Genomic DNA, 24,215 nt, shown 5'->3' on the forward strand with positions numbered 1-24,215 from the left:
TAATTCTTCATCTGTACATTTCTTTTTTATTTAAAAAAAATTTTTAGTTGTAGATGGACACAATATCTTCACTTATTTATTATTTATTTATTTATTTTTGTGGTGCTGGGGATTGAACCCAGGGCCTTTTGCATGTGCGGCAAGCACTCTACCAACTAAGCTATATCCCCAGCCTTTCATTTATTTATTTTTATGTGGTGCCAAGGATCAGATCCAGTGCTCACATGAGCAAGGTAGGTGCTCTATCATGAGCTACAGCCCCAGCCCCTTAGCATCTTTATTCTTAAGAGATGCATACTATCTACAACTTACTTCAAAAGGTTCAGACAAAAAAACATTCCATACGTACAAATAAAGAAAATACATATACACATGCACATACACATATCTACCTCCACATGCAGAGAGCAAATGTGGATAATTTTAACATTTTAATCTAGATGAAGTATAAATAAGTGGACGTTATTTTTTCTCCTCCCAAATTTTCTATTTTATTTTTCAAAATTTTCACAATGTAAAAGTTGGGAAAAAAGAAAGAGACTCAAAAAGCATGTTACAAAGCAGTTTTAAACAGATTGGAAAGACCACAATGAAAATTTAATTAAAAAAGAGCAACATGAAACAAGATGGATATATATTTTTTAAAAGCTAAAAAAAGCTATTTGCTATCAATCCCCATAAGAGCAGACGTGTCTTCTTCTTTCAGGATAGCTTCAAGATCTGGACTTCTGAGGGAGTCTGCTGTATAGTTTCTTTTTACTCTGACCCAAAATTTATTTGTATTTAACAGACTGGCATCTGAGTTAGTAAATAGGCTTTCTCTCCTGTAGTCTGAATTTGAAATGGCAAAAATACATTTGAACTTTACCTTGAATCTTCACAGAGGTCAAGAACTCTGGGGACTGGCACTCCAGCTTTTGCAAGGGCTTTCATTATCCTGCAGAACAAATAAAAATGAGCACAATCGGCTCATTTTCTTGAATTTAGTTTTCTGATTTAAGAAATGGTACATTGGGGATGGGGTGTGGCTCAGTGATTGAGCGCTTGCCTAGCATGTATGAGGTTCTGGATTCAATCCCAGCAACACACACACACACACACAAATGGGGCTGGGGATGTGGCTCAAGCAGTAGCGCGCTCGCCTGGCACGTGCGGTGTGCTGGGTTCAATCCTCAACACCACATAAAAATAAAATAAAGATGTTGTGACCACCTAAAACTAAAAAAAAAAAAAAAAAAAAAAAAAAAATCAAATGACCCAGAAGTAAATAATAAGACTAAAACAATTCTCTGGAAATTTATATTATTGGGATGTGAGCCCCAGGGGGCCCTCCTTCTGGGATAATAAGCCTTTTGCAGAAAAAAAAAAAAAAGACCAAAACAAACAAAACAGGCAGAATGAACAGAAACCAATTAGTGAAATTATAGACCTAAATCAAACAAATCAATAATTACCTTAAATTTGATAGGTAAAACGTTGCAATAAAAAGAAGTTGCTGAGGTTGTGGCTCAGTGGTAGTGTACTTGCCTGACATATGTGAGGCACTGGGTTTGATTCTTAGCACCACATATAAATAAATAAAATAAAGGTTTATCAACAACTTAAAAAAAAAAAAAAAAAACTTAAAAAAAGACAGAAGTTGTCAGGGTGCATAGAAAAACATAACCTAACTATATGAGGTCTACAAAAGACATACTTGAAACATAAAACATAGGTAGGTTGGAAATGGAAGGATGGAAATATTAGTACTGTGTAACTGGTAAACATAAGAAAGTGGCATACTTGAATATCAGATGAAATTATTTTTAAGACAAGAGAATTACCAGAGACACGGAGGAACATTTTAGAATGATGCATTGGGAAGATGTTATAGTCCTAAGTGCACACGTGCCTAACAGAACTTCAAATACATAAAATGAAAATGCACAAACCCACTCAGCTGAGATTTATCACCCTCTGTCAGTAATCAGATAGGCCAACAAAATCAGATTCATCTAAAGACATAGATCTGAAAATTATTGACAAACTTGACCCGATTGGCATTTCTAGAACATTTGGTCAGCAATTGCAGAACATGTATTATTTTCACATGCTGGTCTGTAAAATAAATCTCAATAAGTTTCAATAAATATTGAAATCAAAAGGAGTATTTCTCACACTTTGTTAGAATAAAACTAGGAACTTATATCTAGATAAAAACATATATTGCAAAATTAATACATTTATAATTAAACCATGAGATATAGAAGAAATAACAAGAGAGATCAGAAAAACATTTCAACTGTAATAATAATAATAATAATAATAATAATAATAATAAATCAAATTTGTAAGATGTACCCAATGAAGTACTTAGAAATAACTTTAAATGCTTTTATTAGAAACGATTTTAAGTAAATGATCTAAGATTATACCTCAAGAAGTTAAAAATAGGTTGGAGTTGTGGCTCAGTGGTAAAGTGCTTGCCTAGCATGTGTGAGGCACTGGGTTCAATTCTCAGCACCACATATAGATAAATGAATAAAATAAAAGTCCATCAACGTCTAAAAAAATTTTTTTTAAAAAGAAGGTAAAATAAACCTGGAGTAATTAGCTATAAAGGAATAAAGAGAAGAAATAAAATGGAATAGAAAAGAGACAACAGGAAAAGTTAACAAAACTAAATAAAAGTTATTTGGAAATATCAAGACAATTGATAAATATCTAGCTAGACTGATTTGAGAGAGATACAAAGTACAGATCAATATCAGAAATGATAAAGAGGGGATATCACCACAAATTCTATACAAATTAAAAGGATAATAAAGGAACATTATGAGCAATAACTATGACAACTTAGATTAAGTGAAGAAATTCCTTAGAAATTATAACTAATCAAAACTAAAAAGAGATGAAATGAGATATTTGAATAACTCTGTTTATTAAGTTGAATTAATATTTTAAAACTTTCTCCAAAACTCCTAGCTCTAAAGGATCTACTGGTGAATTCCATAAACTATATGAAAATTTTTAATTTTAAAAGAAAGATAATTACCCATAGTCTTATCATTAACTGGCTGCTTTTACTGCCCACCTGGTATCCAGTCCCCTTTTGCTTTTTCATAGACTTTTCTTTGGGAAATGTCCTCCCCATTTTCAGTCCACAGGGTCTAAGTGAGACTGACTCAAACCCAGGTTTTAGAGATGGGCACAAGATCAAGACATAACCAGTCTAGTCAATGCACCTCCCAGTCACAGAATAGTCCAGAGATAGACCTCTGACACAAAATGGGCCATGAGTCAGTCTCAGGAGATATGCAGAAACATACACTGGGGATCTCAAGGAAAGAAAAAACCAGAGATGGAGAGAGAAAGAACACGTGGGTCCTGGTGCCATTATTTGAGCCCCTGGACCCAGCCATGGCTGAAAGATTTAAATTATGAAATCAAATGTTTTATCATAGCATCCTCCCTATTTTTTTTTCTTGAATGCTTAAGTAAAGCTAGGTGGGTTCTGTGCAAGTGAAGAATACTAACAGGCTACCCAAACATGACTATGGTTAACATTTTAAAGTGTTCATTTCCAGTATTTTTTTCCTATGCATGTCTTTAAAAAATGATACACTTGTATTTGTCTTTATTCTCCTAACTTTTGTCATATACATTTTTCTATTATTATAAGCATGTTTAATTGGGTATAATAGCAGCATAATCACTAATATTATAGAGCCAGGTGTGATGGCACACACCTGTAATCCCAGCTACTTAGGAGGCTGAGGGAGGAGTTTTGCAAATTCAAGGCCAACTTCAGCAACTTAGTGAGACTCTCAGCAACTCTGTGAGGCTCTGCCTCAAAATAAAAAGTAAAAAGGACTGGAGATGTAGCTGGGCAGTAAAGTGCTCCTGGGTTCAATCCCCAGTATCACAAATAAATAAATAATAATAATACATAACATTTTTTTTTTAAATTAGGCTATAGAATCCCAGTGTCTGGGGGCTGGGGATGTGGCTCAAGCAGTAGTGTTCTCGCCTGGCATGCGTGCGGCCTGGGTTCGATCCTCAGCACCACATACAGACAAAGATGTTGTGTCCGCCAAATACTAAAAAATAAATATTAAAATTCTCTCTCTCTCTCTCTCCCTCTTTCTCACTCTCTCTCACTCTTTCAAAAAAAAAAAAAAAGAATCCCAGTGTCTGGCTATCCAGTCAGATTCTACCACTCCTTTAACCAGTGTGTGCCCTGTGTGTGCCCTTTACCTTTTTATATCTCGCTTTTCTCAGCTATAAAGTGGGGATCATGATCGCATCAAGTCAGAATTGGGAGAATGCTTTCATTTAAGCATTGCTTATAGCACCTGGTAAGTACTAAACATTCTACAAATGTTAGCTACTCCTATTACTGTTTTAGAAACAAGTAGATATATTGAGGTTTACATAATCATTTCCTGATTATTCTACCCCAAGGGGATTTCAAAATTTTTATTATTAGAAACAACACTATGGGGGCTAGGGCTGTAGCTCAGTGGTAGAACGCCTGCCTTGCACATGTGAGGCACTGTGTTTGATCCTCAGCACCACATATAAATAAATAAATAAATAAATAAAAACACAACACTTATGGGCCTGGGGATGTGGCTCAGTTGGTAGAGTGCTTGCCTCACATGCACAGGGCCCTGGGTTCAATCCCCAGCACCACAAAGGAAAAAAAAAAAAAAGAAAGAAAAGAAACAAACAAACAACACTATGGTGAGGGTATTCATGCATAAAGATTTTTTTCCTATTTAGAATTAGTCATTTAGGTATCAAAAATTGAAATTATTAAATCTTTTTTACACTGTATTTATTTATTATTTTATTTTTTAAGTTGTAGTTGAATATAATACCCTCATTTCATCCATTCATCTCTGTGTGGTGCTGAGGATCGAACCCAGGGCCTCGAATGTGCTAGGTGAGCGCTCTACCCCTGAGCCACAACCCCAACCCGAAATTATTAAATCTTCAAGTATGAATACTCTGAGGCTTTTAATGAATTGTATCATAATACTTTCCAGAATATTTCAAATATATAAGCAGGTACTGCATTGTTTTATCTTCAAATATGGTTTATTTTTTAACACAATGGAAATTCCATGTGTGTCTGGATTTTTTTTTTTTTTTTAAGTACTGGGTATTGAACCCAGGGGTACTCAACTACTGAGCCACATTCCCAGTCCTTTTTACAGGGTCTCACTGTGTTGCTTAGGGCCTCACTAAATTACTGAGGCTGACTTTGAACTCAGGATCCTCTTGCCTCAGTCTTCTGAGCCGCTGGGATTACAAGCATGCACTACTGCACCCAGCATGCCTAGATATTTTCAATGTTGTTCTATTACTCCAAAGTTCCTTGGTACCTCTGGGATTGGTTAGAGAGAATTTGGGCACAGAAAAGAGAACAGCAGTTTTACAGCTTTGGCTTCTGTCTACAAACACACACCTGGTATTACATGGGAGCATCTATATAAATGCTTAGAAAGAGCTACAGCTTTTCTCCTCTGAGGAACCCCTAAGCCTTCATAATCATCAGTCAGCAGTCCTCACAACACCTGGACAAGTCATATTCTAAGATCCCAAAAGTGAAGAAGAAAGATAGAAAACAACCTGGAGGTTGAAGGAGGGCGGCCAAGAGTCACATTCTCCTGCATGACTCTGGGACTCCTTTTGTAGAACATAATGGGCTGCCAGTGAGAAGGAAGAACAGGACAAAAATTTTCCAGTCACTCTAGAGCTCATTCATGGTTTGATTAATTCTCTAATTGATTTGGAGCTAGATTTGTTTCAAACTTGTTTGTTTAAATGTTCCTCTATGCAAACAATCTATTTTACTTGGGATGGTTATAATATCTTTATTCTCATAAACATTTTATACTCGAAAATTTTAAACATATACATAACTAGAGCACTTTGGCTAGGAGTGGTGGTTACAATCCCAGCAACTCAGGAGGCCAAGACAGGAGGACCACAAGTTCAAGGCCAACCTTGGCAACTTAGCAAGACCCTCAACAACTTAGCAAGGCCCTGTCTCAAAATAAAAATTAAAAATTAAAAGGACTGAGCAAGTAGCTAAGTGGTAAAGCATCCCCTGGTTTAATCCTCAGTCCAAAAAAAAAAAACCAAAAAGTAGAGTGATTTGTATAATAAACCGTTATGTACCCATCATCCAGCTCTGATGGTTATCAACTCATTGCCATGCTTGTTTTGGCCAAAACCCCACTAATGTTCAATTTTCCCCTGTTACTAGGGATTAAACCCAGGGAAGCTCTACCTACCACTGAGCCACATTCTCAGACCTTTTAAATTTTTTTTTTTTTAATTTTGAGACAGGGTCTCATTAAGTTGCAGAGCCTGGCCTCTGTAGCCCTCCTCAATCTCCCAAGTAACTGAGATTATTTATGGGCATGTACCACCAAACTCAGCTTAATGTATTGATTTTAAGACTAAAGGTCTTGAGTGGGGCATAGTGGTGCATGCCTGTAATCTCAGTGGCTCAGCAGGCTGAGGCAGGAGGATGGCAAATTCAAGGCCAGCCTCAGCAAATTAGCAAGACCTGTCTCTAAGTAAATTATGAAAAAGGGTTGGGGATGTGGCTCAGTGGTTAAGTGCCCCTGGGTACAATCTCCAGTACAAAAAAAAAAAAAACACTAAGGGTCTTAAAGATTTCAATCTTTACTTAAAAGTCCTTATGCCAGGGGCTGGGGATGTGCGTGCGGCCCGGGTTTGATCCTCAGCACCACATACAAAACAAAGATGTTGTGTCCGCCGATAACTAAAAAATAAATATTAAAAAATTCTCTCTCTCTCTCTCTCCCTCTCTCTTTAAAAAAAAAAAAAAAGTCCTTATGCCAGGAAGGGCAGTGTACACCCATAATCCCAGTAACCCAGGAGGCTGAGACAGAAAGATCACAAGTTCAAGGCCAGCCTCAGCAATTTAGTGGGGCCCTAAGCAATTTAGTAAGAGCTTGTCTTAAAATAAAAAAAATTAGAAAAAAAATTTCGAAGAGCTGGAGATGGAGCTCAGTAGTAAAACACACCTGGATTAAACCTCTGGTAAGGAAGGAAAAAAAAAAGTCCATAAGACAGAACAGGGATGTAAAGAGTTTGTCTAACATGCACAAAGCCCTGGGTTCAATTCTCAGCGCCACAAAAAAAGGGCAAGATGAAAAACTATCTTGACCTTGACTTTTTTTCTTTTAGAGGTTCTAAAAGAGTGTAGCCTCCTACAGATATGGTTATAGAAAAGAAAATATAAGCTTATAAATAAAATCAGGTACTCAGGGGCTGGGGTTGTGGCTCAGTGGTAGAGCGTTCACCTAGCATGGGTGAGGCACTGGGTTCAATCTTCAGCACCACATAATAATAAATAAATAAAATAAAGGTATTGTGTCCGCCTACAACTTAAAAAATATTTTTTTAAAAATTAGGTACTCAGGGGCTAGGGTTATGGCTCAAAGGTAAGAGTGCTCGCCTAGCATGTGTGAGGTATTGGATTTGATTCTCAGCAGCACATAAAAATAAAGATATTGTGTCCACCTATAACTAAAAAATAAATATTTTTTTAAAAAATTAGGTATTCAGGAGGCTGAGGCAGGAGGATTGCTTGAGCTCAGGAATTAAGGACCACCAGGGCAACATAGCAAGATTTGCCTCAAAACAAAAACAAAACAAAACAAATTAGATTGCATATCCTTATTTGAAATACGGTGGAGATTCATAGCAGCAGTTGTAAATGTCTTAAAGCTCTCTTATAGAAGCTAATCTATGTCTTAGGGCTGAACTCGTGCATGGTGCCACCCCCACCCTAGCCCCTAAGAATTTACCTGAACTCCCTCTCTATGGCATGGGCAGATGGAAGGAGAGTCCCTGGTGGCTTCTTCCTCAGAACCAGCTGATGACTGGGCAGCCTGATGTAGTAAGTCGGGTTTGACTGCCCATGATCAAACTGAAGAAGCTCCAACGGGCCTGCGAGTTAGAAAACAGAGCATTCCAACAGGATCTGGAGCCCAGGTTTGCACAGATATTGTTTTTCCTCTTCTTTTTTTTCCTGTTACTGGGGATTAAACCCAAGGGTACTTTACCTCTGGGCTTCCCCAGCCCTTTCTTAAACTTTTTTTATTGCATTATTTTATTATTATTTTTTTTTTTAGTTGTAGATGGACACAATACCTTTATTTTGTTTATTTATTTATTTATTTTTATGTGGTGCTGAGAATTAAACCCAGTGCCTCACATTTGCTAGGCAAGTGCTCTATCACTGAGCTATAGCCTCAGCCCAAATTAATTAATCAATTAAAAATTTTTTTGACTTGCACATGGATGCAATGTCTTTATTTATTTTTGTGGGGTGCTAAGGATCGAACCCAGGCCCTCACTTGTGCTAGGCAAGCACTCTACCATTGAGCTACGACTCCATCTCCAATTTTGTTTATTTTTGTGATAGGATCTCACTAAGTTGCTTAGGACCTTGCTAAATTGCTGAGGCTTGCCTTGAACTTGACATCCTTCTGCCTCTGCTTCCCAAGCTCCTGGGATTACAGATGTGCACCTGGCTCAAAGATTCCTTCTTTCTTTCTTTATTTTTTTTTAATATTTTTTCAGTTGTTGATAGACCATTATTTAATTAATTTATTTATTTATATGTGGTGCTGAGAATCGAACCCTGTGCCTCACACATGCTAGGCAAATGCTTTACGGCTGAGCCACAACCCCAGCCCAAAGATTCCTTCTTTCTAATGAGTTTTGAACGGGGATCCAGATCCTCCCACTCTGGGAGGCGGGACAAGAAAATCACCTTCCCCTGGTGCCACAACAACTCAGCCCTTGGCTCACCCTGCCAGTGGGGTTCCAGAATCATAGGCCACTACAGTGTGGCAAAGGCCACTCACTTGACACCATAATCTTTTCTCACTTTGTACGGGTGTCCAGTTCTCTCCTTCTTGCCAACTCCTGCCCCGTGAACAAAAGCACTTTAGTTTTGTTTATTAACCACAAGCACAGTCATGGCAACCCATCAGGCAAATGGAATGCTTTAGGCCTAAGAAAAAAAGTGCCCTTGTGGTGTCCCTTGCCTGTATTTGGCCAAGCCACAACTGACTCCGGAGAGACAGCTGAAAGGATCTAAGCAGAGGCCTTCACCTTCAGCCAAAGCTGCTTTCTGGAGATGCACTTCCCCACCCCACCAGGTGAGTTTTGTGGCTCCTTCACAGGCAGGTGAACCCAATTAGCTTGACAGCAAGATGAACCTTTGGACATGTATTACTTTACTTGGTCAGGAGAGCAGGCTCATACAGGAGTTGGCCTGAGTTAGCTGGCCTGATCACAACAAGTCCTTCAGCATTGTGGAAACACTACCAAGAATCCAGTCGTTGACCTGATGTGGAACTCCAGAAATAAAAGCCTTTTCTGAGGATCCACTGGGTGAAGCAAATTTTATCACCAAATAGAAATTTCTTCAAAAGCCCACGAGGTTCCTGTATTGCTGAAGGTGAAATGTAAGGATCAAGAGACAGGCCTTTGAAGAGGTGGAGTCAACCTGTCACTTCTTCAAGTCACGAAGCTTGTAAATCACCTTCACAAAACAGGCTGTTGTTTCAAAAAATTAACAACAATAACCCCCCTGTGCACATATGTACTCCCAAGTTCCCTGCTCCTTGCTGGCTGCTGGCAGGTGAATGCTGCTATGTGAAACTCTCAGGTGGATGATCAAGACTTCTACCCAAACAAAACTAAAAACAGCACTTGGACACGCCAGGCCACTTGGCTATTTTCCTCTCCACATTGATTCTCTGTTGCCAGTGTGTTCATCAAGGTTTGAAAGTGAGAACCAGACTGAGAGCCTTGTCTTGAAGAGTCACCCAAACATAAAATATTCCATACCTGTGGTCTGGGTCCCCAGCAAGCCCTTGAGGTACTTGTTCAAGGCATCTTTTGGAATTTCCATGTTCTTCCTCACAGGACGAGTGTTGGGAATACCCACACTCAATGGAAACCCCAGGAGAGCTTCCAACTCCTTCACTGCAGCCGCTGGGTCATCAACCTGGTTTCAGAGAGAATACCCACCATGTGCCACCATCAACCCTGCCTCTTCTCTGCCCCCTACGAGGGTAGTTCTTCAGTGGGAAATAATATCCAAGCAGCCAGGACATTCAGCTAACAAGGAACCAGAATGAGTCTCTTCTTCCATTTAATTCCTGACCACATTGTACTTAACTTGTCTTTTTTTCTTTTTTATTTCATTTCTTTCTTTTTTGTGGTTGGAAATTGAACTTGGGGTGCTTATCCACAGCACTACAACTCAGCCTTTTTGAAAATTTCTTATTTGAGACAAGGTCTCACCAAATTGCTAAGTTTGGCTTTGAATTTGCGATTCTCCTGCTTTAGCTCGCAAGTTTGGAATTACAAGCATGCACCACCAGGCCTGGCTCTACCTTGCACTTTCTTTTTTCTTTTTTGGGTGCTGGAAATTGAACTCAGGGGCACTCAACCACTGAGCCACATCCCCAGCCCTATTTTGTATTTTATTTAGAGACAGTGTCTCACTGGGATGCCTAGCGCTTTGTCATTGCTGAGGCTGGCTTTTTTTAAAAATTTTTTTTGATAGTTGTAGATGGACAGCATGCCTTTATTTTATTTGATTATTTTTATGTGATGCTGCGGATCAAACTCAGCACCTCAGACGTGCTAGTCAAATGCCCTGCCACTGAGCCACAGTCCCAGCCCATGAGGTTGGCTTTGAACTCACAATCCTCCTGCCTCAGCCTCCAAGCTGCTGGGATTATAGGCATGCGCTACCATGCCTGGCTTCTACCTTGAACTTTCTACCTGCATGGAAGAGTGCTGGTTGAGTTCACAGTCTACTTTGTGCCAAGAAGACAGAAGACTATGGCTGCAGCATCTGCTGTGTCCCTCTCTGTGTCAGCTTCGTGATGGAAATTAAATGTAGAAAGCTGGCCATTCCCCTGCTATAGTATGGCTTCTATGCTTCACATCATGACCTGGGGAGACCCATGTGGCTGGTAGCTGCTGGCCCCCCACCTAGAAAAGATTACTCAGACAGTATGAACACCACCCCAGACGTCTTAGTTTGTCTTGCATCTCCTTCACATCTCTGTGCTCAAACTGTCTTCTTTGTACATGTCTGTCTTGCTCCCTGCTAACAAAACAAGCAACTAGTCACACAGATTACATAACTGATTTTAAAAAATGATGACTATGGAAATAAGGGGGAAGCCTGGAGCCACTACGGAAAGCTATAGCTGCAAGTGTAAAAAGATGGCATAAAGTGCTTGCACTAATTCTTGGTACATGGTAGGGCATTCAAAAACTGATGATGCTTACCTTAATGGTGTGAATACCAAGGCTGGCAGCTGCTTTTAGATTTGGGCCCAGATCGTCAAGAAAGATGGACTCAGAGGGCTGTAGGCCAAGCCGCGCCAAGCACAGCTGGTATATCCTGGGGTCTGGCTTACAGATACCTTCCAGGCAGGATTCCACCACCTGAGGGGGGACAGAAGAGAGCAATGGCCCTAAAGGTATAGCTTTCACAAGCATGCTGGTGTATTTTTTAAGAAAAAACAGAAGGGGGACAGTTGAGATGCATTACAACAACTTAGGAGTGTTAGAATATTAAAATGACATTGTTTGGGTAAGTTGAGTAATTAAAAAATTCTGGGTTACAACCTGGGGGGCCAAACTCAAGAAACCAAATTTCTTCACTATGGCCTTTACAACCAAATGGCCTTAGTTTAATCATCAGTAAAATGGGAACAATAATAGCCATCTTACCTATCCTAGTGGTTATTGTGAAACTTAAGTGAGTTCCAAAATAACAAGGCACTTGCTAATGTCATATTTATAGAGCATTTTACAATTTCCCCCAAAAGTACATTTTACCCATAGTACTGGAGGCCATGTAACAGGAGAAATCACAAACAGAATCCTCATCATGTCTCAGGGACTGAAACACATGACTGCACAGTAGAATCTCTTGTGGAACTTTTCATAAATAAACATGCCAAGATCCCACTCAGACACCCCTAACAACAATCTCCAGGGAAAGGGACCTGTGTCTTCACAAACTCCCAGGCCATGCTGATGGAACACAGAGTTGAAAATCTTTAATCTCACCTTTCCAATGAAGGGTAAAAATACACAGAGGAATAGACTAGAGGCAGGGAACATACCACTTTCTAGAGTCAAACCACAATATCTCTTCCAAGAATGGAAAGAAACAGAAAGGGACTCTACTGGTGAAATATACAATACTCGAATTATCAGAGAAATTTCCTCCAGTGGGTTCTAGAGCCTTCCATGATTCTCATGGTATTTGGTGAGATGCTTCGCTATGGCACTGACTTGGGTTATCCACAGAGAATGGGCCAGCAGGAAGGGGCCTCCTGAGCCATCACAACTCTGGAAGGCCCTGAAAGACTTGCTGCCACTCTGGACTTTGGAGTTATGCTGCTGTTGGTTTTAAGACATAAATAAGCATTTAAAGGGTACAAAAATATAGCCAGGCACAAAGTGGTGCATGCCTCTAATCCTAGCTACTTGGGAGGCTGAGGTAGGAAGATCACAAGGTTGAGGTCAGCCTGTGCAACCTAGTGAAACCCTGTCAGAAAATGCAAATTTAAAAACAGCTGGCGGGGCTGGGGATGTGGCTCAAGGGGTAGCACGCTCGCCTAGCATGGGTGCGGCCTAGGTTCGATTCTTAGCACCACATACAAACAAAGATGTTGTGTTCACAAAAAATAAATATATATATATAAAAAAATAATAAAATAAAAATAAAAACAGCTGGGGATGTAGCTCAGTGGTACAGCACTTGCCTAGCACACACAGGCCCTGGCCTTAATCCACAGCACTGCAAAAAATAATAATAACAAAATAAACAAACAAACACAAAAATCCAAATATAGCCAAACATGTTAAAATTATATCACAGGCATTAAAGGCTGGGATATGCATATGGTGCAAATAACATGCAATTTAGTAGGGGAGTAAATGAGTCCAGGGAAGGCAATTGAGTTTTATTGGACAGCACTGATGTAGGAATTAAAATCACAAAAACAGAGGACAATATAGATGGTCTTAGAAGAAAAGAGGCCAACAGACCCATTAAGATGTGTGGGGGACACAAAGGACTGTGTTAAGGTCAGCCTAAAGTTCCAAGTGGGAATGTAAAGGGGGTCTTTAAAGCAGAAGTTTCTTCTTCTTCTTTTTGGTGTTGAACCCAGGGGAGCTCCACCACTGAGTCACATCCCCAGCCTTTTAATTTCAGAGTTTGAGACAGGGTCTCACTAAGTTGCTTCAGGCCTCGATACATTGCCCAGAAAAGTCCTGGAACTCAATTCTCCTGCCTCAGCCTCCTAAATCGTTGGGATTACAGCATATATCACCACCTGGCCCTACAGATTGAAACTCCACAAATGTTTGGCCTTGCTAAGAGCATAGTGAAATTTTTAAAACCCCATTTCAACCTATTACATCTGAACCTAACTCAGGTTGGAGACCCAATGTTGCACCCTGAAGCAAGAGCACGGACTATGCTTCCCTTGGTTTGAATCCTCAAGCTTACCACGTCAAACTGTTTCTGGTCCACAGGCAAAAAACTTTTCCCATTGGGAAGACGAAAATTATTGCTCAAGACCGCGGTCTGAAGGCCTTTTGATCGAATTTGAGAGATGGCCTCAGTCATCACTGGGAACTGCTTCGCCACTTGCTTACTTGTCAGCAGAGAGAAAAACGAGTCCACGGGCACGGAGGTCTCTGACTGTGAACAGGAGAGGAGGGGAGAACCAGTGGTCAGGAAGAGTGAGAGCCATGCATGACCCACAGGAAAAAAATACTGATTCCTGGCTTCTTATGGCTCCGTGGTTGATAGAGCCCAGTTCATTTAATTGCTGCCTGAAGGAACTGAATTGTTCAGCTCCTCTTTGGAACTCTGTATGGGAGTTTTTGGTGGTGGTGTTTTTTTTTTTTTTTTTTTTGGTGGGGATGGGTGGTACAGGGGCTTGAACCCAGAGATGCTTAACCACTGAACCACATCCTCAGCCCTTTTTCATACCACATGAGCTAGGCAAGCATTCTACCACTGAGCTATACCCTCAGGGTTGCTGGGAATACAGGTGTGCCCACCATGCCTGGCTTTTTTTGTTGTTGTTGTTGTTGTTGTTGGTTTTTTTTTTTTTTGAGACAGCAATGTTGCTATGTTGCCTAGGATGATCTCAAACTCCTGGGCTCAAAGCAATCCTCTTGCCTAAGCCTTTGTATGCCTGTCTACAAATGAATGTGTATTATAAGTATTTATGTATGTATGTATGGTACTGGGGATTGAACCCAGGTGCCCTCTACCACTGAGCCACATCCCCAGCCCTTTTTTTAACTTTTTATTTATTAGTTGTACATGGACACAATGCCTTTATTTTGTTTACTAATTTTTTATGTGGTGCTGAGGCTCAAATCCAGTGCCTCCTAAGTGCTAGGCAAGTACTCTACCATTGAGCCACAACCCCAGCCCCCCTTTTTTTAAACTTTTATTCTGATAGAGTCTTGCTAAGTTGCCAAGGTTGGCCTTGAACTTGTGATCCTTCTGCCTCAGTCTCTTCACTTGCACAGATTACAGGAGTGTACCACCATGCCAGTTAAATGCAATTTATTTATTTAAAAAATTTTTTGGTTATATGTGGACCCAATGCCTTTATTTTATTTATTTACTTATTTTTATTCAGTGCTGAGGATTGAACCCAGTGCCTTACATAGAATATTTCATTACCCTAAAGAGAAACTCATTCGCATTAAGAATCACTCGTGGGGGGCTGGGGATATAGCTCAGTTGGTAGAGTGCTTGCCTCACATACATAAGGTTCTGAGTTCAATCCCCAGCACCACACACACACAAAAAGAATCACTCCTCAAGCTGGGGTTGTGGCTCAGTAGCAGAGCATTTGCCTATCACGTACGGGGCCCTGGGTTTGATCATTAGCAACATGTAACAACAAAAAATAAAATAAAGGTATTGTGTCCAACTACAATTAAAAAATAAATATTAAAAAAAGTCACTCCTCACTTTCCTCCAACACCCCTAGTCCTAGAAAACCACTAATCTGCTTTCTCTATAGCTTTGAGTATTCAGGACATGCATAGAAATGGAATCAAATAACATGCCATCTTTCTTGACTAGCCTCTTTTACTTAGCATAATGCTTATAAGTCTCAGTCTTTGTATTTTTTTTTAAATTGTGGGAAAAATGTATAGCATCCAATTGGCCATTTTAGCCATCCTAAGTGTCCAGTTCAGGGGCACTGCTGTGCTCACCACCATCCAACCACAGAACTGCTCTTACTATTATATTTTAGTACAGCTACTGTGAAAGTTACATGACTTCATGCAAATAAAAGGCTTAGGACAAAGCACTGCACACAGAAAATGGTCAATATTATTATTCTAGGGGCTGGGGCTGTAGCTCAGTGGTAAAGCACTTGCCTAACATGTGTAAGGCACTGGTTTGATCCTCAGCACCATATAAAAATAAATTAATAAAGAAAGATATTGTATATCCCTCTACAACTAAAAAAAATTTTTTTAATTTTAGTTGTAGGTGGACACAATACCTTTATTTTATTTATTTATTTTTATGAGGTGCTGAGGATTGAGCCCAGTATCCCATATGTGTGAGGAAAGTGCTCTGTTGCTGAGCCATGATCCCATGGCTCATTTTTTTAGGGGTAAAAAAATATTTAAAAAAAATAATTATCATTCTAATAAGCTTTTGGATCAAAGTCATTATGTGGATGGCTCCTGTTTCAATATCTGCTGGAGGGGTTTAGAGTAAAGAATGTTTTTACTTATTCATATATGAAGTTAAAATCAAGTACCTAGGGACAGACTAAGTAGATTAAAACATGATGGGTTATTAGGTTTTCACTTTATTTTCAGTTTAATCAAGTTATAGATGAGTATTGCCAATTGCTCTTCAAGGCAAAAATAATGAAAAGAAATGCAGGTATATATTCCACTTACTATTTCAAAGCAAAGTCTCCCAAATTCTTTTAAGAAATCCTCTGTTGTTATCTCTCCTCTCATAAATGTCATCCAGGGTCCATTTTCTCCACCTTTGATGAGAGCTTTTAATACAGTTCCAGAAGGAATACGATTCTGTACCTCCCATTCTATAAATAGAATATACAACAGTGAAATACATCGAATAATGGCTGGAGTTCAGGGGAATTATCATACCAGTTCCTATGGTATCACTCTGATGCCTATGTAAATATTATCTGTAATTTAGAGAAATATACGAAATATTAAAACTTCAACCTTAGACGGCTGGGGATGAAGCTCAATGGTAGAGCATTTGCCTAGCATGCATGAGGCCCTGGGTTGAAACCAGCACCAAAGATACAAAATCTCAACCTTGGACCTTTGAAGGAAGAGATACTAATTTATATGACAGAGAACACAGTGCTGCTGAGCCTCAGGTCCTTACCACTTGAGATGACCCTGAAGACAGCATAGATTCTCTTTTTTGGTCTCTCACTGGCTGGACCATACACATTAGGTTATTTACCGGGTTATTTACCTGGTCCTAGCACATCTAAAGAAGTATACATAGGAACAAACCAGATTTGGACAGCAACCCAAACCCAACTCTTCATTTTGTAAGCTAGAGTAATTCTTTACAGCAATGTAGGTGATACACTGAATCAGTCACTTTGGATGAAACTGTATTTGTGGAATAAATAAGAAAATTTCTGCTCACAAAGAGGAAAGGCAGTAGATGAATCAGCATTTGTGTAGTACTGGGAACATTTTAATAAGTGTTGTTTTTTCTCCTATGAGGTTTTCTGTTTCTAAGTAATACAGGGGGCAATATGTGTATTTTTTTTTAAAGAGAGAGAGAGAGAGAGAGAATTGTAATATTTATTTTTTTTTAGTTTTCGGTGGGCACAATATCTTTGTTTGTATGTGGTGCTGAGGATCGAACCCGGGCCGCACGCATGCCAGGCAAGCGCGCTACCGCTTAAGCCACATCCCCAGCCAACATGTGTATTTTGAAATGAAGACACTGTCTTTTTTTTTTCCTAATAAAGTAGTACTTGTGCATTAAAAATATCTAAGACAACATAAAAAGTTATAAAATGAAAAAAAGAGTGAGGCACAGTGGCACAAAACCCCCAACAACTTGGGAGGCAAAGTCAGAAGGATTGAAAATTCACTGCCAACTTCAGCAACCTGGCAAAACACTGTCCCCAAATACAAAATTAAAAAAGGGCTGGGACATAGCTTAGAGGTAAAGTGCTCCAGGTCCATTTCCTAATATTGCAAAAGAAAAAAGTAAAATGACAAGCAATCTTATTTTTCAGAAATAACCAATGATAATGATATCATTATGTCCTTTGAGAACAGTAAGACTTTAAAAACTCAATATAGATCCAGGTGTCATGGTACATGCCTGTCATCCCAGCAATTCGGGAGACTGAGGCAGGAGGATCACAAGTTTCAGGTCAGCCTGGGCAACTTAGCCAGACCCTGTTTCAAAATAAAAAGGGATGGGGATGTAGCTCAGTGGTAAAGCACTCCTGGGTTCAATCTCTAGTACAAAACAAAACAAAACAAAACCTATCAATCCAAAAATATTTCTGTAATTTTAGAGCTAAACTGCATGGCCTTTTTCACAGCCTCAGACTTGGCAAGTGTGTGGGGAAGTCAGCACCTTCACATATTGCTGAAAAAGCATAAACAAGTATAACCTCTATGGAGAGCAATTTGGCAATTTCTGCCAATATTTTAAATGTGCCTATATTCGATACAGTAATTTCACTTCCAGGAATTTCTTCCAGATATATTTAGAAAAATACACAATGATAACAAGGCTGTTTGTGCAGAACTGCTTTTAATAAAAAAGAAATGGAAGGTTAAATGTATATTAATAAAGGGCTTATTAAATCAATTAGGGTAAATCCACCTAAGGAATACCACATGGTATGTGTGAGATGTTAAAATGTATAATCTAAGGGTCGACAAATAGGTCTTTGGGGCCCAAATCAATCTCCTGCTTGTTTTTGGTTTATTTTTGGTTTACTGTGGTGCTAGGGATTGAACCCAGAATCTTATGCATGTTAGGTAAATGCTATACCTCTGGGCTACACTCTCAGCCCTCCTGTTTCTGTAAATAAAGTTTTATTGGAACACAAGCACACTTATTCCTTTACTATTGTCTACTGATACTTTCTCACTATTGCAGAGGTGAGTAGTTATGACACAGTCAGTATGGCTTACAAAATGCATAGTCTATATAGCCCTTTATAGAAAGAGTTTGCTAACCCTTGAACTAGACCTATGCCTACTGATATGAAAAAGCTGCAAAAGGCTAGGGCTGTAGTTCAGTGGTAGTGTATGTTGTACTTTGTATGAATGAGGCCCTGGTTTGATCCTCAGCACCATTAAAAAAAAAAAAAAGGAAGAAATAAATTGGCAAAATAACTACTGCCAAAAAAAAAAAAAAGGTACAGAATAGTCTGCAGAACATGATCCAATGCATGTGTGCACATATACATGTTTCACACATACCCTTATATGTCAATGTGTAGCTAGACAGACACATGAAAATTTTTAAAGGATAAACAAGAATATATTCACAGTGGGCTAGGGATATAACTCAGTTGGTAGAGTGCTTGCCTTGCATGCACAAGGACCTGGGTTCGATCCCCAGCACCACACACACACACACACACACACACAATATGTTCACAGTGATACCCACAGAAGGCAAGAACCTGCTGGGTAAGAGTAAAGGTAGCACAGGAAGTTTCCTTTGAGTATTTTTAAAAATATGTTTTAGTTGTTAACAGACTTTTATTTTATTTGTTTACATGCAGTGCTGAGACTCAAACCCAGTACCTCAAACATGCTAGGCAAGCGTTCTATTACTAAGCCACAATGCCAGCCCTCCTTTGCATTTTATTCTCTTTTAGCACTAAGAATTCAATAAACGAGAGTGACATAACTGAATTTTAATATGGAAAACCATTAAAATAAATCCCAATTTTACACATCACAAAAATAAATTCCCAAACTGGGTGTGGTGGTACATTCCTGTAATCCCAGTAACTTGGGAGGCTAAGGCAAGAGGATTGCAAGTTTGAGTCCAGCCTCAACAACTTAGCAAGGCTCTAAGCAACTTAATGAAACTGTGGCTCCAAAAAAAAAAAAAAAAAAAAAAAAAAGCAGGGCTGGGGATGTTGTTCACTGGTACAGTGCTCAGGAGTACAAAAAAATAAATAACTTTAAAATAAATTCCCAATAGATAAAATACACAACACTTTAAATTTAGAAAATAACATAAAATATGTTCATGAACTTGAAAAAAAGAGTTTATCCAAGGCTCAAAAAGCTCAAGCCATAAAGAAAAAACACAGGCTGTGCAAGGTGGCATACACCTGTAATCTCAGTGACTGGAGAAGCTGAGACAAGAGAAGCCTAAGTTCGAGGTCAGCCTGGGCAATTTAGAAAGACCCTGCCTCAAAATAAAACAAAAAAAATTAATTTTGTATAATAAAACAAAAAATAAAGGGACATACAGTTGTACAAGAGCACTTGCCTAGTGTGTCCTGGATTCAATTCCCAACACTGAAAGAAGAAAGAAAGAAAAAAAAAAAGAACAAACAGAACAAAAGTTTGGTATGGCAAAGAACATTGCAAATAAAATCAACACACACCACAGAAGGGAAAAATATTTACAAGCAATGTAATTGACGAAAAGTCATTATTGCAAATCAACAAGAAAAATGAACAATTCATAGAAAAATAGAACCAAGTGAGCAATAAATATACTAAAATATGCCAGGCATGGTGGTACATACCTGTAATCCCAGCAGCTCAGGAGGCTAAAGCAGGAGGATCCTGAGTTCAAAGCCAGCCTCAACAAAAGCGAGATGCTAAGCAACTCAGTGAGACTCTGTCTCTAAATAAAATACAAAATAGGGCTGCAGATGTGGCTTAGGGGTCTAGGGCCCCTGAGTTCAATCTCCAGTACCAAAAAATACACACACACACACACACACACACACACACACCATAAAAGGCTCAACCCCACTGACAATCAGGGAAATGAATATAAAACAACAGAAAAAAAAAAGAGATAGAACCGTAGCAAAAATGAAAAAGTCTGATTTATCATTATGCTCCCTGAATACAATGTTAAAGAGAATTTTTCTGTCATGTGCATATTAATTTCATAGCAATCAAATAGTTCAAATTGAAGTGGCAAGCTTTCTCCAACAGCCAGACAGCAAATGTTTTAGGGCTTGAGGGCCATAAAAGTTCCTGTTGAGGTTACTCAACCCAGCCATTATAGGGCAAAAGCAGCCAGGGATAATGAATGGTCTGGCTATATTCCAAAAGAAATTCATTTTTATAGACACTGAATGTGTCTATAAATCTCACACAGTATGTGTGAGATTTTAAAATGTATAAACTAGAATAAGGGCCAACAAATATTTTGCAGTATTGGAGATTAAATCCAGGGCCTATGCATACTTTGCAAAGCACTCTTATCACTGAGCTACACTCCCAGTCCCTTTATAAATTTTTAATTTGAGACATGGTTTCACCAAGTTACTCAGGCTGGCTTTGAACTTGTGATCCTCCTACCTCAGCCTCCTGAGTATCTTGGATTATAGATGTGTACCATCACACTTGGCAAAATATTGAGTATTGTTTTGATATCTTCCAATTATTTCAAAAGGTAAAAGTCATTCTTGGATGACAGGTAATTTGACCCAAGGGCCAGAGTTGACTAACCACCATCTTAAATGTTAAAAAAAAATGTAAGTATAATTTTTCTTTTTTTTAATTGGCGGGGGATGGGGTGGGTGGTACCAGGTATCAAACTCAAGGGCATTAATCACAGAGCAACAGCACTTTGCTGGTGTACAGGTACTGGCATTCTACATGAAGGAGAAGGGCTGGGTCTAGACTGAGGGAAAAGTTTCCAACTAGTTCAGTAAGGCTCAAATATCCTCTTTGCATATGGAAATTGACTAATTTCCCAGAGCCACATCATATCCAGTTTCAGTTCTTCTAGTCAGTTATGAAAACTGGCTTTTTATTTTTATTTTGAGACAAAGTCTCCACAAGTTGCTTAGAGCCTTGCTAAATTAGAGCCTGGCCTCAAATTCGTGATATTCCTGCCTTAGCCTCCCAAGCCACTGGGATTATAGGTGCCTGCTACCATACCTGGTTTAAGATGTAATATTTGGGCTGGGGTTATAGCTCAGTGGCAGAGTGCTTGCCTAGCATGCATGAGGCACTGGGTTCAATCCTCAACACCACATAACAATAAACAAATAAAGTAAAGGAATTCTGTCCATCTAAACTACAAAAAAAAATTTTTTTAAAAGTATGTAAGATTTAATGGGCTGGGGATGTGGCTCAAGCGGTAGCGCGCTCGCCTGGAATGCGTGCAGCCTGGGTTCGATTCTCAGCACCACATACAGACAGAGATGTTGTGTCCGCCGAAGACTAAAGAATAAATATTAAAAAAAAAATTCTCTCTCTCTCTCTCCCTCTTTCTCACTCTCTCTCAAAAAAAAAAAAAAAAGTATGTAAGATTTAAGCTGGGACAGTAGATTAATCACAGAGCACTTGCCTAGCACGTGTAGGCCTTGGGGTCAAGCCCTAGAACCACACATACACACACACACACAAAAAAAAAAAAAAATTAGGCGTGGTAGCACACACATATAATCCCAGCTATTTGGGAGGCTGAAGCAGGAGGATCACAAATTCAAGGTCATTTAGGAGATGAAGAGAATATTAAAAGAGCCAAACCTGGATTGGGAGTGTGGCTCAGTGGTGTAACACTTGCCTAACATGCTCAGGACATGGGTTTATCCCCAGTACCACACACACTGACAGAGTGAGATAGTAAGTGAGAGCCAGTGCCAGAGTTCCTAATGCTACAGAACTGCATCCCAGTCCCAGACATATACCTGGGCTTTTGTGAACAAAAAAAAAAAGAAAGAAAGAAAGAATGAAACTTCTATCTTGTTTCAGTTCCTGTTTTGTTAGGATTTCTAAAACTTGAAACCCAAACTGAACTAATTAATGTAAGTTGAACAGAGAGGAGAAAGAAGGAAAACCAGGGAAGGCTTGAGAAACAAAAGTTAACACTGTAAGGGAGGTAGCAGAAAAGGTTGTGATCCACCGGGGAATTTCATTCAGCATTCAAGATTTCAGTAGTACTGTTCCCAGGAAAAGGTAGTTAAATTCTCATCAAAACTACAATAACCATGGCAGCTTGTTGTTTACTGAGAACAAGGGATGAGCTGAGCACTCTGTGCTATGCCAGTGGATTATTTCATTTAACTCTTCCTCAAATCTCAAGGAGGTAGGTACCATTATTAATCTGAATTTAATGATGAAAAAACTAAAGACTCAGAGAAGTTGAACAATTTGCCCAAGACACTCAGCCACTAAGTAGTGCTTGGAATTTGATTCAAGGGCCAGTGCATTGCCCTCTGGGATATGCTGCTGCCCAGATGTGTCTCCCCTATCCCCTCTCACCGTACATTTTTCAGCCCCCATGTGAAAAAGAATGAAAAGCTCACCTGCAGCTACATTGGCTGGAGAAGGAATGAGAACTCCACCCATGTCAAAAATCACCGCTCTGTAGGTGCCACCCCCAGAATGAGTCCATCGGTGGGTCCTCTGCTGCCTGCACTGCATGGACTTCATGAAAGCTGCTCTCCATGTCCAGGGGAGACAGGAGGACTGGAAAAGCCTCTTTATGCACATGTTGAGCTCAGGCTGTGTGAGAAAAAGGCACAGGGCACAGCTTGACCTCACTACTTCTATGCAGGCCCCTGCCCTGGAGCTTAGGAATGCCAATTAGACATTGCCAACTGATCAACAAGTGTCTCAAAAACCACATCAATAATTGATCTCAGTGTCTCCTCCCTCCCTGACTGCCCACCAAATGGCTCCATCATCCCACCCAGCTGCCCAAGCTAAAAAGTGAGATTCAGCCCTGAATTTCTGCCATCTCAACTTAGCCATGGCAAGGCCAGTTGCCTTGGCTAGCAGTTCTTCTGCTAGCAGTTCTTCTGCTAGCGCATTGATATTGTCAATTCCACTCCTTCCCTTCTTCCCTTTCTCACTGTCATCATTCTGCCTGTCCATGATTTTTTTTTTTTTTTTTGTGCCGGGGATTGAACCGAGGGCCTTGTGCATGCAAGGCAAGCACTCTAAAAACTGAGCTATATCCCCAGCCCTCTGTCTGTGGATCTTAACTGCTCCCTCTGCCTCTTTTCAAACCTCTTACCAATTCATTCTTCATTTGTCAGAATAATCTTTCAGAACTGCAAATCCGATCACATCTTAATCCCATTTAAAAACTTCAGTGAGTCTCTATTGCCCTTAAGGCAAACTTTCAGTTCCTTAACCTGGTTTTAAAGGCCCCCTAAGATCTGCTTCCCTCCAATCTGCAGCAATTCAATTCACCCTGTTGTTTCACCTCAACCAGGGAGAAGCCAACACAAGTATCCACATGCAGTTTTCTTAAACATACTATATTCACCTCCTGCCTGTCTTTGCATATATTGCTCCCTTGATCTGAAATACTTGGCACCAATTTCCTGCTAATTCCAAATGGTCCCCTGGGTTGCAGTTTACCGGTCTTTCCTGTATTCTCCCAAGACATCCTGTACCTCCCTCTACTACTACTTAGGATGTCACCATCACATCATCAAAACATCATTTCTCATACAGATCACTGACCTAGCCTCCTAATGATTCCCCATTGCCTCTTTTCTAAAATCACCTTCAAAAGGTTTGGGGAAAAGTTCAGTGGTGGAGAGTTGACTTAGAATACATGTGGCCCTGGGTTCCATCCCTGGCATGTATCACACACGCGTGCGCACGCACGCACACGCACACACAAACCTCCCCACACAAAGGTTCAAGAACCGCATACATATATGCATGTATGTTGATACATGCATATATTCCTATATTCACATGAACTGAGATTAATGTTAATGATGAATCTAGATTAAAAAGTATATGGGAGGTCCCAGTTTGTGGCTCAGTGGTAGAGCACTTGTCTAGCATGCAAGAGGCACTGGGTTCAATCCCCAACAACACATAAAAATAAACAGAAATAAAATAAAGGTATTTTAAAAAGTATATGGGAGATGATTTTC

At 39.6% G+C, this 24,215-nt stretch overlaps 1 protein-coding gene and 1 non-coding gene across 7 annotated transcripts in view; one reads left to right on the forward strand and one right to left on the reverse strand.

Annotated features, from left to right (window-relative positions):
• Acad10 (acyl-CoA dehydrogenase family member 10) overlaps window positions 1-24,215 on the reverse strand; it is a 53,032-nt gene that overhangs the window by 24,280 nt on the left and 4,537 nt on the right. For 5 of the 6 annotated variants that reach the window (XR_013091161.2, XR_013091158.2, XM_076853431.2 and 2 more), the window contains exons 2-8: window positions 22,623-22,821; window positions 16,033-16,181; window positions 13,589-13,783; window positions 11,350-11,508; window positions 9,889-10,048; window positions 7,833-7,974; window positions 869-937 (exon numbers count right to left, since the gene is read on the reverse strand). Coding sequence is in view for 4 of the 6 variants with exons in the window: in XM_076853431.2 (XP_076709546.2) it covers window positions 869-937; window positions 7,833-7,974; window positions 9,889-10,048; window positions 11,350-11,508; window positions 13,589-13,783; window positions 16,033-16,181; window positions 22,623-22,809 (1,061 nt within the window). In the remaining 2 variants the exon portion in view is untranslated. The remainder of the gene's footprint in view (window positions 1-868; window positions 938-7,832; window positions 7,975-9,888; window positions 10,049-11,349; window positions 11,509-13,588; window positions 13,784-16,032; window positions 16,182-22,622; window positions 22,822-24,215) is intronic. The other variant, XM_076853643.2, reaches the window with a different exon arrangement.
• On the forward strand, window positions 4,604-4,677 carry Trnav-cac (transfer RNA valine (anticodon CAC)). Its single transcript has one exon. It is a non-coding gene; the product is annotated as a tRNA-Val (tRNA).

This window comes from Callospermophilus lateralis, chromosome 1, assembly GCF_048772815.1.
Source record: "Callospermophilus lateralis isolate mCalLat2 chromosome 1, mCalLat2.hap1, whole genome shotgun sequence".
Lineage (NCBI taxonomy): Eukaryota > Metazoa > Chordata > Mammalia > Rodentia > Sciuridae > Callospermophilus > Callospermophilus lateralis.